General features: G+C 43.2%; 1 protein-coding gene across 4 annotated transcripts in view; it reads left to right on the top strand.

The window, feature by feature from the left end:
• PDGFRA (platelet derived growth factor receptor alpha) overlaps window positions 1–14,452 on the top strand; it is a 54,466-nt gene that overhangs the window by 11,841 nt on the left and 28,173 nt on the right. For 3 of the 4 annotated variants that reach the window (XM_081020470.1, XM_081020471.1, XM_081020473.1), the window contains exons 2-5: window positions 5,265–5,325; window positions 6,057–6,371; window positions 10,947–11,213; window positions 13,010–13,140. In XM_081020470.1, the coding sequence (XP_080876596.1) occupies window positions 5,268–5,325; window positions 6,057–6,371; window positions 10,947–11,213; window positions 13,010–13,140 (771 nt within the window). In that variant the 5' untranslated portion in view covers window positions 5,265–5,267. Of the gene's footprint in view, window positions 1–3,963; window positions 3,987–5,264; window positions 5,326–6,056; window positions 6,372–10,946; window positions 11,214–13,009; window positions 13,141–14,452 lie in introns of those variants that run through there. The other variant, XM_081020472.1, reaches the window with a different exon arrangement.

Raw genomic sequence — 14,452 nt, 5'->3', positions numbered from 1 at the left:
TGGAGCAGCTCTCTACCCTGCCCCAAGCTGAATCGAAGCAAACAACAACCTGGGGAAACCCAGAATTTGCTCCAATTGAGTGCTAGAGAGTGCATTTACACTGAGAAACCTCCAGGTCAAAAACAAAGCAAAACGTATTGGACACAGAGCTTTAAATGTGAACCTATGTCAGGAAAGAACAGGGCAAAAGTGTGGATAAGCCCTGAATCCTGATGTGGTTTATTTTAAACATGAAAACTTTATTGTAGAATGTTTCTAAGCACACTGGTTTGGAGTATTTTTCACTGAACTCAGTGCATTTTCTTTCTCTGTAAGTAGATGGGAGTTGGTTGCAAGAATAGACAGCAGAGGCAGCTTGAAGCCCGAGAGGTTAGCTAATCAGAGAAGATTATGGGATATTTTTTTTTTTTTAAAAAAAAGATGTATGTACTGTGGATTCTTTATCTAGGAAAAATACAGGCTAGAACTGTGATTTTAAAAAAAAGATGAGGGGAGAAGAAGGCTGGAAGGGAAGACGACTTTGATGTTCAAGAGCCTCTTATCAGTGGGAGGCACTTTACATAAACACATGGCCATTATTGCTAATTGAAAAACCAAGGCAGATGACTTGTTTCTGCAGGAATGCCATCTGCTGAATTTCTGGAGTTGTTGTGCATGGTCTGGTCATCTGTCAGTCCTGGTGGAGGAATGCAGGCTGCTGCTCATCCCTCTACTTACAGAAGGGCAGCCAGATCGAGATTGCAGTGGTCAGTAAATCACTCCTTTGGTTTTTCCTTGGTATTGGTTTAATGCTCCTCCCTGATATGCTGTTGCAGTTCCAATGCATGTCACAAGTACAGTCTGCACACTGGTACCTCGGGTTACATATGCTTCAGGTTACATACGCTTCAGGTTACAGACTCTGCTAACCCAGAAATAGTACCTCGGGTTAAGAACTTTGCTTCAGGATGAGAACAGAAATCGTGCTCTGGTGGTGCAGCGGCAGCAGGAGGCCCCATTAGCTAAAGTAGTGCTTCAGGTTAAGAACAGTTTCAGGTTAAGAACGGACCTCCGGAATGAATTAAGTTCTTAACCAGAGGTACCACTGTATTTAGGAACAAAGGGAGCTACCTTATACAGAGTCAGACAATTGGCCCATCTAGCACAATATTGTCAACTCTGACTGACAGAGGTTCTCCAAGGTTTCAGACTGGAGCTTTTCCTGCCCCTATCTGGAAATGTCAGGGATTAAGCATGCAAGTCCAATGCTGTACCATGGAGCTCTGGTTCTGCCCCAAGGAAGGACCTTATTCATAGAATTATAGAATCTTAAAGTTGGAAGGGTTCCTGAGTATCATATAGTCTCTGCAATGCAGGAATATGCACCTGTCCCATGTGGGGATCAAGCCTGCAACCTTGGTGTTATCAGCACCATGCTCTAACCAGCTGAGCTACCCAGGCTCTAAGCCGATGGCACCCGGTATTCTCAGGTGGTCTCCCATCCAAGTATTAACCAGGCCTGACCCTGCTTAGCTTCCAAGATCAGACGGGATGAGGAGTGTTCAGGATAGTATGGCTGTAAGCTATTCATTTTCTATCATATATGGAAAAGGAGTTTTGGTTGAAGCTGCTTAAAGCTAAATCCTTGGCAACAAATAATAGTTTAGTAGGGATGGATAGGAATGCGACTGGCAGTCCTATGAATGATCTTTTGGGAGTGCCTATGCTTGTATCAAGGGACGCGAGTGGCGCTGTGGGTTAAACCAGAGAGCCTAGGACTTGCCGATCAGAAGGTCAGCAGTTCGAATCCCCGCAACAGGGTGAGCCCCCGTTGCTCGGTCCCTGCTCCTGCCAACCTAGCAGTTCAAAAGCATGTCAAAGTTCAAGTAGATAAATAGGTACCGCTCCGGCGGGAAGGTAAACGGCATTTCCGTGCGCTGCTCTGGTTTGCCAGAAGCGGCTTAGTCATGGTGGCCACATGACCCGGAAGCCGTACGCCGGCTCCCTTGGACAATAAAGCGAGATGAGCGCCGCAACCCCAGAGTCGGCCACGACTGGACCTAATGGTCAGGGGTCCCTTTACCTTTTATGCTTGTATCATACCTTTGTCCAGTAGAAGAGGTGGATGCTATAAACGGCAGAATCCTAAATATCTTTATTACGTCTTTGAGTAAACATGCTTAGGGTCATGCTGTAAATTTGCTGTTGATAGAACCCACTTCTTCAGCTGGGCAAAGGGAAGACCCAAGATAACATCTGGTATAAAAGCAGCATGCGCTGTCACTTGTATTGAACTGTGCATGTTGCGTAAGGAAAGAGGTACTGAGTTGTCATTTATAAGACAATATTTCTTGGCCTGTTGAGGTCTTGCTGCTATATTGTTTCAGGATCATCTGTTATGTGAGTTGATCTAGCACAGTGCATCATAGACTGTGGCCATGATCCAAAAAGCTACTTTTGTACACTCAGGACCATTTGCAATGGAGTGTTTTGCCACATGGGTTTGTGTGTTTTGTGTGTGTGTGTGCGTGCGTGTGTGTGTGTGTGTGTAATTGCTGTTTAACCCTACCCTTAAACTGCTATTCAGAATAGCTGTGTGGGTTTCATGGTGACTGCATTTGCAAGTTTATATCAACACTGATGCAGAATAACCAGTGTGCTACAGAGTGTTTTTTTAAAAGGGGGGGGGGAGAGAAACTGCATTTTAGGGCCTGGTCCAGCAGCAACACCACTTCCAACACACTACAGCAGGGGTCAGCAAACTTTTTCAGCAGGGGGCCGGTCCACTGTCCCTCAGACCTTGTGGGGGGGACAGACTATATTTTGAAGGGGAAAAATGAACGAATTCCTATGCCCCACAAATAACCCAGAGATGCATTTTAAATAAAAGCACACATTCTACTCATGTAAAAACATGCTGATTCCTGGACCGTCCATGGGCCGGATTTAGAAGGCGATTGGGCCGGATCCGGGCCCCCGGACCTTAGTTTGCCTATCCATGCACTACAGACACTGCCACTGCAACCATGACAGCATTTATACCTGTGCATTTGCTAAAAACTACCTCAGTTTTTTTTAAAAAAAACAACAACACATGTAATAGCCAGCCCTGTGTGTGTTTGTGTGCAATTTGCATCAGCACATGGGGAGGAAAGGTTTAACCCCCTTATTCCTGCTGAAATTCTGACAAAAATCAAAATGGGATGATGTGAAGTGTTTTGAACACTCTAAATACAAAGCGGTGTGTGCTTTTTAAAAGAACCTCAGGATTTGCAATACACATATTTTTTAGACTTGGGAACATTTCTCAGTGACGCTGATTATGGCTGGTGTCAAATATGAAATCTCCCATGCTGTCAACTGTCAAACATGAAATGCCATTTCTTGACATCTATTCAATGCTGTCGGTAAATATAGGAAAATGAAATATCTTTGGATACCAAATAAAGTGCATCAAATGGTCAGGAAGTAACTGGTGCATACCTGACATTAGAATTTGCAGAGGACTCTTTGGGGGAACAGATATACCGGCTCAGACGATTTGTCTACCTAGTCCATTATTGACTACTCTGATTTGCAGTAACTCTCCAAGGTCTTGGGCAGAGGTCTTTGATGTCATCTGCTGCCTGACCCTTTTAGCCAGAGATCCCAGGGACTGAACCTGGGACCTCCTGAATGCAAAACTACAAGAAATTACAATTTCCTCATAAAATGCAAAAACGTTTTTGATCAAGTTTGTTTCAGCCGCAGACAATTGCACACTGACATGTATTTTGTGTATGCAACTTAGCACAGATTGAGACCAGCTTGATAAACCAGACAGACTCTTAATAGTCCTGCTGAATGTTCCTAATGACCTCACCCATGTTTTCTTTGTAGAGCCTTCACCAAATCACACAGTCAGCCAGACCCACCTAATCCCAGAGTCAGTTCCAAGACTTCCATTGGGTTCAAAGGCAATTTCACTTGAAAAGAGAGTTCGGTGTTTGCCTTTTAGAAAGGAGCAGGTGGGCAGCTTGATTACCCAAGACTGTAAATTACACATGGCACATAGAGAAAAAGCTTGTTAGTTGTTGTTCTGGAGAGATTAGCCATTGATTTACAGCCATTCGCTCGGCCAAACTTAAAAGAGAATGCAATGGTAGTAATAATGTACTGCTTGTCTTGCTCTTCAAGAAACAAAATACAATATGAACATGGACCCAGTCATATATCCCTTTTCATGTATAGCAAGAGAGTTTCGTCATACATTTAGAATCTAGGTTTTAAATGATCAAGGATATTTATTTTACAAGAAAAATACATGTCATATATTTATATAAAATGGAAATCCTGACATACTAAAAGCCCAGCAAACTATGATAACCATTTCCCCCCTCACTGTCAGTGGAGTAATGTGTATCCTGATCTTCTGCATATTTACCTTTGGAGTATGTTCATTGGACTAACTCCCCAGAGATGTGTGCAGAGGACTGCAACCTTGCTTGTTGCAAATGGTGAAGATCTTTGAAATCTGTGTATTCAGCACTGAACAGAGATGGGTCAAAGCGGAGCCTGTGTTTCTCTGGGGCTGTTTTCATAAGGAATTCCTGCAGCTTGAGGATAATGTTTTCAATGAGCCAAAGGAATTTGGAGAAGAGCATAACTAAATGGATGCTGTCTTTGGAATAGGCTAATCAAGATCAGGCTTTCCATTCCTGCTCTCTTCCCCCCAATACTGATGCTTTTGAGAACTGCATATAGTGTTTACTACTCTATCCTCAAGATCTTGCTTCAAACATTGAATGTAAGAGACCGAAATTTTGCAAGATCCACTTGGCATATTTTTGAAGATATCGTGTCTGATTTCAGTAGTTGGAGAAAGAGATAGGGGGGCAAAATTTGCAGCAAGGTTCGAAAGCGTGCTCTTAAATACATCCGAGATTTAAGACTGCAGCCTCATGCACACTGGCAAGTCCCACCGCCGTCTGCAGAACTTCTGAGAAAATATGAAAGGGATTGTGCCGTGTGCATTTGTTGTGGGTATCTTTTTTCAGTTCGCAATAAACAGAAATGTATGTGCTAATCTGCCAAATGGTACCCCTGGTGAATTTAACATAGATTTGAATGTAGCCGACCAAAATCGGTGCTTCCAGGACTATTTGTCATTTTTGACAGTACAGAATGATTAATGCCATCATTCCACATTTCCAAGGTGCTAATGCACATTGCAGATGTAGCGTTGTCATTTCCTATACCCTCACTAACTAATCATGCCTTGCCTTTGTTTCCTGTTCTTGTTTCAGTTGATGATCGTCATGGGTCCTTCCCGAAGAACGATCCTGATTGTGGGCTGCTTCTTGACAGGTAACCACAGTTGAAATTGTTTGTCAAGCTCAATATTCTTCAGCAGAGAGCTGATAGTTAAATCAAAATTATCTAAGCCTAGACCCAAAGACACAACAGCTGAACTACTTGGAATCTTATATTCTTTTTCTGGCCTGGGCTGGAGAGGTATCATCAGAAAGCTTGAAGAAAGGAGAGGCTAATAGCATGAGTTTGGTCTATACAGGTGACCAACAAAATTGCCTGATTTGTGCAATGGATCTTCTCCTTCTCCTTCTCCTTCTCCTTCTCCTTCTCCTTCTCCTTCTCCTTCTCCTCCTTCTCCTCCTCCTTCCTCAGTGCCCCCACAAATCTGTTCCGGGGGTTCCTCCAATCCTCTGGAGCAGAGTTGTCAGGGAGAGGGGAGGAAGGGGAAGTTCTGCTGCACAAGCAGAAGTCCTTGCATGAATGTGATGACTTCACTGGATATGTGTGTGGCTTCATAAAAAAGGATGGTACAGAAACAATCACCTTAAAATGAATCAATTGTGCTTGAAATACGGTCTCTTCCTGGCCCCCAGCTGGGTTCCCCATCTCTGGTGTTCTGGTATTCTGAACTAAAGATGTAGCCTGCTGTACTAAAGTGAGTGCTCCATGTCCTGCAGAACTATGGTTCCCCCCCCCCAATAGAAATGGCCATTGTTCAGAAATGAGCAGATGATCATTTCCTCCCCAAATTCCAATGTAAAAATATTATACTTTTATTTTCACAGGGCCATGGCTAGCCTCTTGCCAGTCTTTGCTTCCGACTATTCTGCCAAACAACGATGAAATGGTTGTGCAGCTGAATTCCCCCTTCACCCTGAAATGTTCTGGAGACAGTGAAGTCAGCTGGCAACATCCAATACCCGATGGCAACCATACCATAGACCTCAAAAGCGAGGAGAACAACAGCGGCCTGTTTGTGACCGTGCTTGATGTGGCAAATGCTTCTGCTTCTCACACTGGATTGTACACTTGCTACTACAATCATTCTCAAGACGAAGATGGTGAGGTGGAGGGGAAGGACATCTATGTCTTTGTGCCAGGTGAGTTGATTCCTTTCACTGTATCTATGATAAAGCCTCCATGATAGTGAAACCTCTTTGACAGAGAAGGTTGTGGAGCAACTGAACGTTACAATGCTGGTCATTTCTATTGATCAAAACACACCATTTTAGAAGCTGCATACAAATCCAGTTCAGAGCCTTTCCTATGTTTAGATTTTCAAACCTGACCTGGCCACAGATCACAATCAAAGAACATACCACACTAACCAAATGGAGATGAATTTTGTGGAATTAGTCCAAACTTGACTTGTTCCAATGGAAAGTAGCTTCACACTGTTCTAACAACAGGGAACTCTTTCCATATCAACTTTTCTGCTGGTAATTCCTGCATGCAAATTCCTGTGTGCACTGCAAAAGGAACCGAACAATGCTCAGTTTGCAGTTCCCAGAATTTCCTGGGCTTTATTTGTACCCAACAGAATATCCAACAGTCCTCTGTGGCTGTGCATGATGTGTGAAGGTGAATAATGGACAAATGATCTTTCAAGAAAGCTTGATGATATTAGAGTACTACTAACATTCTCATCCATTGAGGAGCCTTTGACAAAGCTTCCTAGGAACCCCAGGATTTTCTGGACAACAGTGCAAAAAACATTCCCTTAGATGGATTTAGAATCAGAGAATGCATCTTGAATCTTTTCAAAACTATTTGGGGTACGCGCTTGAAAATGTTTAATTTAGTTTCACTTTCTAAAGGCCACAGTTTAGTTTCACTTTCATTTCACTTACACTCATCTCATTGCACGTTGGTTATTCTCAGTTTTAATTTCACCTTCGTTTTTGCATTGATTTCAGCCAAGATGCATCCTCTGTTCTGCGACCTATGACATTGGTGCATCCGATCTAAATGGCAGAACATTCACAGGCATTCTACTATGCCTCTGCCTACAGCACCATACCTGCTGGATTTGTTACAGATTGGCCAAAGGGGATCCCATTTTATAGGCAATAGAGAGATCCAACTGCTTTTCTCCTGTCCCCCCCCCCCATGCAAATATGATGACACTTGTGGGCATTCTGTCCCCCAAGCCATCAGACAGAGGACAGTTTGGAAAGGGCATTCTGTTTGATCATTGGAGACTTCTTGTAAGATACGGAACTAATGTTTCTAAGCGTCAGGTTGGAAAGTTGGCATGTCTTTTCAGTTCCACAGTTTTCTCCCTCCTCTTGTTCCTTGTACCAGTTCAGGAATATTTTCATTTTCATTTTTTTTAAAAAATAATATTTATTAATAGTTTCAGAATTATAGGGGGAAAAAAGAAAAAATATTTTCATTTTCAATGCAATGCAATGCCTTCTAGGTAAAACTAACATGTGAAACTTTTTTTTAAAGGGTGTTCCTATTAGTTTCTCACATTTAAGTTTTTGCATTGAAAAGTTATGTGGGGTAATTAGTCTCACATTACTTTCTGAAACTAAGGCACACCCCAACGATCTATATAAACAGGGGACTTAGTAATAGTTTGAGAACCACAAAGCATATGCATTGCATTCCAAAGTTTGTCTTCCATGAGCAGAACAACCAATGAATGACTCACGATTGATTGCCCTGACAGACAGAGATAGATACCCAGTTTAGGGCAGCCTTCTTGCCCTTACAAAATCAACCAGCAATATATGCCGCAGTTTTGCCATTGTTTAATGGGGTAGTTACAGCAGGAATGATTGTGGCATTTCTCCTTGCCCAGAGAAGTGATTCCTGCTTGACTGAGATTTTCCCCATAGACTAAAAAACGAGCTGCCAGTGTTGCAGATCTTAAACTTCTTCTTTCTCTATTATTCAAATTAAAATGTCTCTTTCTATCACGAACAGTATATTTTCTAAGGAACCCATATATTCCCTCCCCCCCACATAAGAATTTTGAAAGCACAGGTGGAAGCCATTTTCTTTATTAGAAGCAGAAAGCATTTAAAGTCTGTGCACTGGATCAATCCCAAGGCAACAAGGGGGGGGGAAGCTGTGAGAATCCCATTTGTGGGGAGAAAGCAAATGCACTGCTTTTGTGGAATGCAAGTTTATGTGCTGCTAGGTTTGAATGATTACTAGAAGGTCTCACAGTGCACATTACAAATTCCTTTGTCGGCTGCGTTTGGATTTTCTATATAGTCAACTGCCTGCCCCCCAAAAAACTTGATATAAGACATCCCAGGCTTGTAGTACCATTTTCTTTATTTTTACAAGATAGATTTCAATAAGAACTGGAGTTCTAAGCATAATACCATATTATGGTAAAATGTGAAACACTGGGAGATGTGGTTTCTTTCTCTTTAGACCAAAGGGTGGTTTAAAAGTTAATGGCCTATAAACCGGGCTACACATACCCTGCACTAAGGGCCAGTTCTGTCACCCCCATTTCTGTGGCAAGAAAAAACTTGATTCTGATTTGTGTAATTTCTCAGACATTGCATTCTTCATTCTGAATTTTTTTACCATGTGTTGTTTCTGAGAATAGTATGCCGCTATCCAGAGAGGTGTTGAGCTGAAAGTTCTCCTGTGGGAACTTTCAGCTTGTATTTCAGGACTTTGAGGTGTGTGTGTGTGTGTGTGTGATAGGGCAGCCGAAACCCCTCTTTCCAATTTGAGAGAAGGGAAAAGTCAGAGGTGAAACTTATCACTGCCACCCAGAGTTTCTCCTTGCTCCTACCATTTTCTTTCTCCCAAAGTCCCCAAGAGTGACACTATAAAAGGCCAAGTTTGCACATAACACTAAACAATGGTTGGTGCAGCTTTCGTTTTGCACTCCAGACATTTCAGACTACATTTCCCATCATCCAGTGCCTTGGTTATGGTTGTAATGTGATTGGTTTTTGTTTTTAAAAAAATGTTATTAGCTACCTTCAGCTCCTTTGGGAGAAAGGTTGGGATTGGAATTTAAATCCTCACCCTGAACAATGACAATGGCAGCTGGGGCTGAAGGAAGTTGTGGTCCAAAACATCTGGAAAGCACCAATTTGGAGAAGACTGGTTTAGCACTATGAGGACAAGCCTCAATGTGCCTGAGCAAAGCATCAGACTCTCACACTCCCCTCTCCATCTAAGATTACCTTCACTTCCAAAGAAAATTGGCTTAGTGTTACATACGGACTAGGGAACTAGCTTTGAAACAAACTCTGCGTAGTTTAACAAGCCAGCTTCATGACTCATGGTTTGAGTTCCTTGTGACCACTGTTTTGCTCAGCCTTAATACAGGGCACTACAGCTCCATCCTCTGGCCACTGCAAATCTTATTCAGCAATTCTCTGGCTTTTGAAGTATTTTCCAACTACTTTCAACCATGCCTCAAAAATAAAAAGAAACCTATTAAAAGCAATTGGCTGGCTGTTATGGAAAACAGGATGCTGGACTAGAAAGACTTTGATCTGATCTAGAAAAACAGTTCCTAATGGCTTCAAGTTCCTTCCTTACAGTTGCTTGCCTCTGTCCGTGACTGGCAGAAACTGTATTATTCAAATAGGAAAATGTTTTGCAAAATAAACACTTTGCAAAAGAAAGAAAGAAAGAAAGAGGAAGGAAGGAAGGAAGGAAGGAAGGAAGGAAGGAAGGAAGGAAGGAAGGAAGGAAACTTTGCACATTAGCAATCAAAAGGGCTAGAAACCTGCTTGTGGAAAAGAAAAGAAATAAAGCTGTGATTCTTTGGAATCTAAATACAGTAACCTCTACCACATCTGCAGTGTTTTTCTGGAATTGCAGCATGCACACACACACACACACACACACACACACACACACACACACTTTACAATCTGGAACTGAAAAGTTTGGCTGCTACTGAATTTGGACGTGTTTAGCAAATGAACACATCCTTTCCCCAATCCTTTCCCGACCTGAAGGAAGGGTTGCACTGCCATGTTATAACGTGAATGCTTTTGCCCTCTTAACAACTGTTCTGTATGGTAGCAGAGGTCCCATTCCCGCTCAGCCATTGGTCATGTGCATCTCTGAGACTGCATCAGTTTGCATGAACATGATAATGACGATTTACGGGACCATCTAAGTTTGTTGCTGGTGTTGTTGTTTAAGCTGGCATATTTATAGGAGCTATCGCTGGAATTTTAAAGCAACACTTCTCCATGCTATGCGTGCCGTTTCAACCACATTCTGAAGATGACTGAATGACCATAGCTCAGTAGCACAACATCTCCTTTGCATATAGGAGGGAGGGCTGGGAGGGCTGCCTCTCTGAAATCCTGGAGAGCCACTGCCAGCCTGTGTAGACAGTATGGAGCTAGATGGCCTGATTCCAGCAGAGCAGGAGACTCTTACTCTCAGGGTTGTGGGTTCAAGCCCCATGTTGGGCAAAAGATTCCTGAATTGTAGCTGGTTGGACTAGCTAACCCTTGTGGTCTCTTCCAGCTCTACAATTCTATGGTTCTAGTTTCCTATGTCCCTGTGTCAGCAGCTTGCCAGTGTAAGAGAGAGTTTTAACGGAGACCTGTGGGAGCTGCTGAGCTTCACACACACACACACACAGGATACAGGATTGAGTCACCAGATATTAAAGTCACTTACTCCTCTAGCCTGGTTGATGGTTCAACATATCTCCCTCTTCACAGATCCAGCTGTTCCCTTTGTTCCGACATTCCCAGAAGATGAGTTCATTGTCATCACCGAAGAAGAAGAGTCCTCCACCATCCCTTGCCGGACAAGTGACCCCAACGCCCAAGTAACTTTGATGACCACTGAAGGGAAAATCGTGTATGCCTTTTATGACAACAGGCAGGGCTTCATCGGAAACTTCTCTGCAGGCTCCTATCTGTGCAAGACCACCGTTAAGGGAAAGGAGTTCCGGTCCGGTGAATTTGTCATCTATATTTACAAAGGTATTTCTTTTCAACTTTTCTCTGTGTAAGGGACAAATGAGTTTTTCACTCACGCCCTTGAAGCATGAGTGAAAAACTCATTTGTTCTTTCCATAGATCGCTGCAATGTATTATATGTGGGGCTGCCTCTAAAGATGTGGGATGTAATCCACTGAGAGCAGTCAAACACAACATTCCTTGTTTTCCTAGAGAAGACATGCAGAGGAATGTTTGGTCCAGCCAGTCAAAAACTTCCTGTTTCCTTTTGGCTGGAACATCCTTCCTTTGCATGTGACTAGAGGTGGGCGTGACCTTACCTGTCCAGGTAACAAAAGGACAAGGCATGCTGCCACACTCTCTCTTTTTCACTTCCTCCTTCGTTGAACCAGCTTCTTAGCTAGAAATGGGGTATTGGGACCAAGTCTCCCATATGGAGTAGATCCACATGTATCTATTTGTAACTAAGTCTGCCTTCAGGGATCCAACTGTGAACTGATGTGAGTAAACAACTTTTATCAACTTTAAATAAGATTGTCATGTGTTTATTCTTTTATAAAAGGGGACTTACCAGGAACATACAATTCAATACTGAATTGTATGGTAGTGAGAGGCTTACACAAGCCTGCAGCCAGCTATCTGCTGTGCATTTAAAAGGGGAATGTAAAACTCTGCCAAGTTATAGAACCTGCTAACACTAGCTAGGAAGGATATTAATAAACAATATATCCTCTCCTGCCTCCTTGAACAACCCCCTAAAAGATAGTTCAGAAACTTCAGCTTTTGCAGAATTCAGTGGCCAGGTTGCTCACTGGGACAAGACTGTTTGGGCACACAAGGCCAATCCTACTGGAGTTGCCAATTAGTTTCTGGGCCCAATGCGAAGTGCTGTTTTTGACCTATAAATCCTTAAACAGCTCAGAACCACAATACCTCAAGGACCACCTCTCCCCATACGAACTGACCTGGACCCCACCACACCCCCTGGTCTCTGAGCTTCTCCCCACCCCCTGCCCCAAGAGAGGTGTCTCTTCATGCTGCCCCACAGGGGCCTGGAAAGATGATGCCCCCAGACTTAGTGGTCCGACAGAGACCGACCAAAGGTGTATGTGAGGCCAGCAAATTACCTCACCTCGGGAGGCAGCAGTGACAGCAGCGGGCGCTGCTGGGCCTCCATGGTGGAAAGGCTCTCCTTCAGTGCTGGACACTCAGCTCCCAGGCAGGTACTTAGCTCCCAGCAAGCACAAAAAAGGCCAGCACAACGCCTGCCTGCCTGCTCAGCCTCCTGGTTTTCTGTCCATTCCCAACAGCAAAGGCTGGTGCACTGGCTGGCTGGCTGGGCTCCCTCACCCACTTGCCTGTTTACTCCGAGGCCACCTCAGTTCCTGGCAACCAGAACCCCCTGGCCAACCCCAGAGGCACTATTCGCCTTGGGAGCTTGTAGCCAGGGCTGCTGCAGCAAGCAGCCACACAAATCTTTGGAAGGCAGAGATGTGAGAAGGTATCACAGGAGGAAGGGAAGGAAAAAGGAACAGAGGGCAGTGTTGCTCACAGCACCCCTGAGTATCATTCAAGCCACCCCATGGTGCCACGGCACACTGGTTGAAAGCCACTGCCTTACATTATGGAACACCTGACAATAATCATGTCAATTGTTGAATGCTGGTTTCTGAAAGCACCGTGGTTTATTTTAACAGACTTATCCCTTTGCCTTAGTGCAAAGGTCCCCCTCAACAGTTACTCAGAGCAAATTGTTCAAAAGAACCTCTGTGATGTGCAAAATATTTCTTAAATGTGCTAATTCTCTTTTACTCTTCCAGCTACATCATATCTTCATGTTGAGATCGAATCCCCCAAGACCGTGTATAAGACAGGAGAAACCATTGTTGTAACGTGTGTGGTCTTGGATAACGAAGTCGTGAACTTACAGTGGAATTATCCAGGGAAAGTGGTAAATATCTCTCCCCCCCTCCCCAAATACTTGTTGTTGAATAAGTGACCGAAGAAGACTGTGGGTGGGGTTGTAGGGGGATTTTTTTTCTCGTAAAAAATAAAAATAACAAATAGAATAAAGACAGATGAGAGAGCGTTTTCTTGTTGCGTTAGCTGGGTATCATGAACCAAGACTTTATTGTTAGTAAACGTGCAGAACTTTACAAGATGTTAAGAGGAGATGAGTAACATATGAGGTTGACAGGAAGTGGGACAGTGGTTATAAAGTAATAACACTCCCCTCAAACCTGGAAAACATAATAGAACAAAAAATGGAGTGTTTCTGGAGCTGCCCACATGTTACACTCCTATAGATGTGAGAATATGACTCTCTACAAATGACTTCAAGTCATAATCAGATGGGCTGATTCTTCTCTGAAGCATAGCACACCAGAGTTAACTGGGAGCTAGTGCACCAGAGGAACTTAAAGTGCTGGATTGGGACTAATCCTGCTTCAGAATGTTATTGCAGAGATAAAAAGGAAGAGTGGAAGAGTGGATAATTAATCACAATGGGCTGGAGCCAGACGACGGTAGTCACACTAAGGTCCCATTGATATCAATGTGAACAGTCAGTCATGACTACCTGAAGTCCCATTGATTTTGATGGGAAGCAAGTGGATCCAACTTAGTGTTCAGCTACCTCAGCAGAAAAACAAGAGAAGAATAAATCTCATAAATTGTCATATTGGGCCAAAGTGAACTGAGAATAGATCCCATGCATAGATTTATGATAGTGTATTCCTAGTCCCATTCATTCTGATTCTGCTGCTAAGATTTTACTTTTCTCCATGTCCATAATGTGCCATGTGATTAAGTAGATAAATGAGCAATACCATAAATAGGATTTCGGTTTTTTTAAAAATGTCATTCTTGGCATCTATCAAACCCACCAAATGGCCTGTTTTAACCTGGGCATCACGGATTACAGAAGCCAATCCTGGCATCTGTTTTGATTCCCGGATGTCCCTTTTTTGGTCTGGCGTTCTCGCGATTTCAGAAAATAAAAAGTTGGACAGTGTGCTTCTACTTAACATCAATAAAGAAAAAGTCTTTATTTTTGTGTAGGCCCCAATTTTGTTAGTTTCCATATTCATCAAGAGCTCTAGCTATTCCCACTGCTTTCAGTTTTTTCATCACCTTTGAGGAAGGCTGTGCTGTGGTTTGATCTATTAGATCAAAGAATCCTTCCTTTGACAATTGCCTAAATCACAGAAACTGAGTTGTTTGGGATGGGGTTTTTTGGAGGGTTTTTTGTGGTAGGGGAGGTG

The sequence above is a fragment of the Podarcis pityusensis genome (genome assembly GCF_964106645.2).
Source record: "Podarcis pityusensis genome assembly, chromosome: 9".
Lineage (NCBI taxonomy): Eukaryota > Metazoa > Chordata > Lepidosauria > Squamata > Lacertidae > Podarcis > Podarcis pityusensis.
The sequence above is the reverse complement of the archived record's forward strand: the minus strand, read 5'-3'. Positions and strand labels throughout refer to the sequence as shown.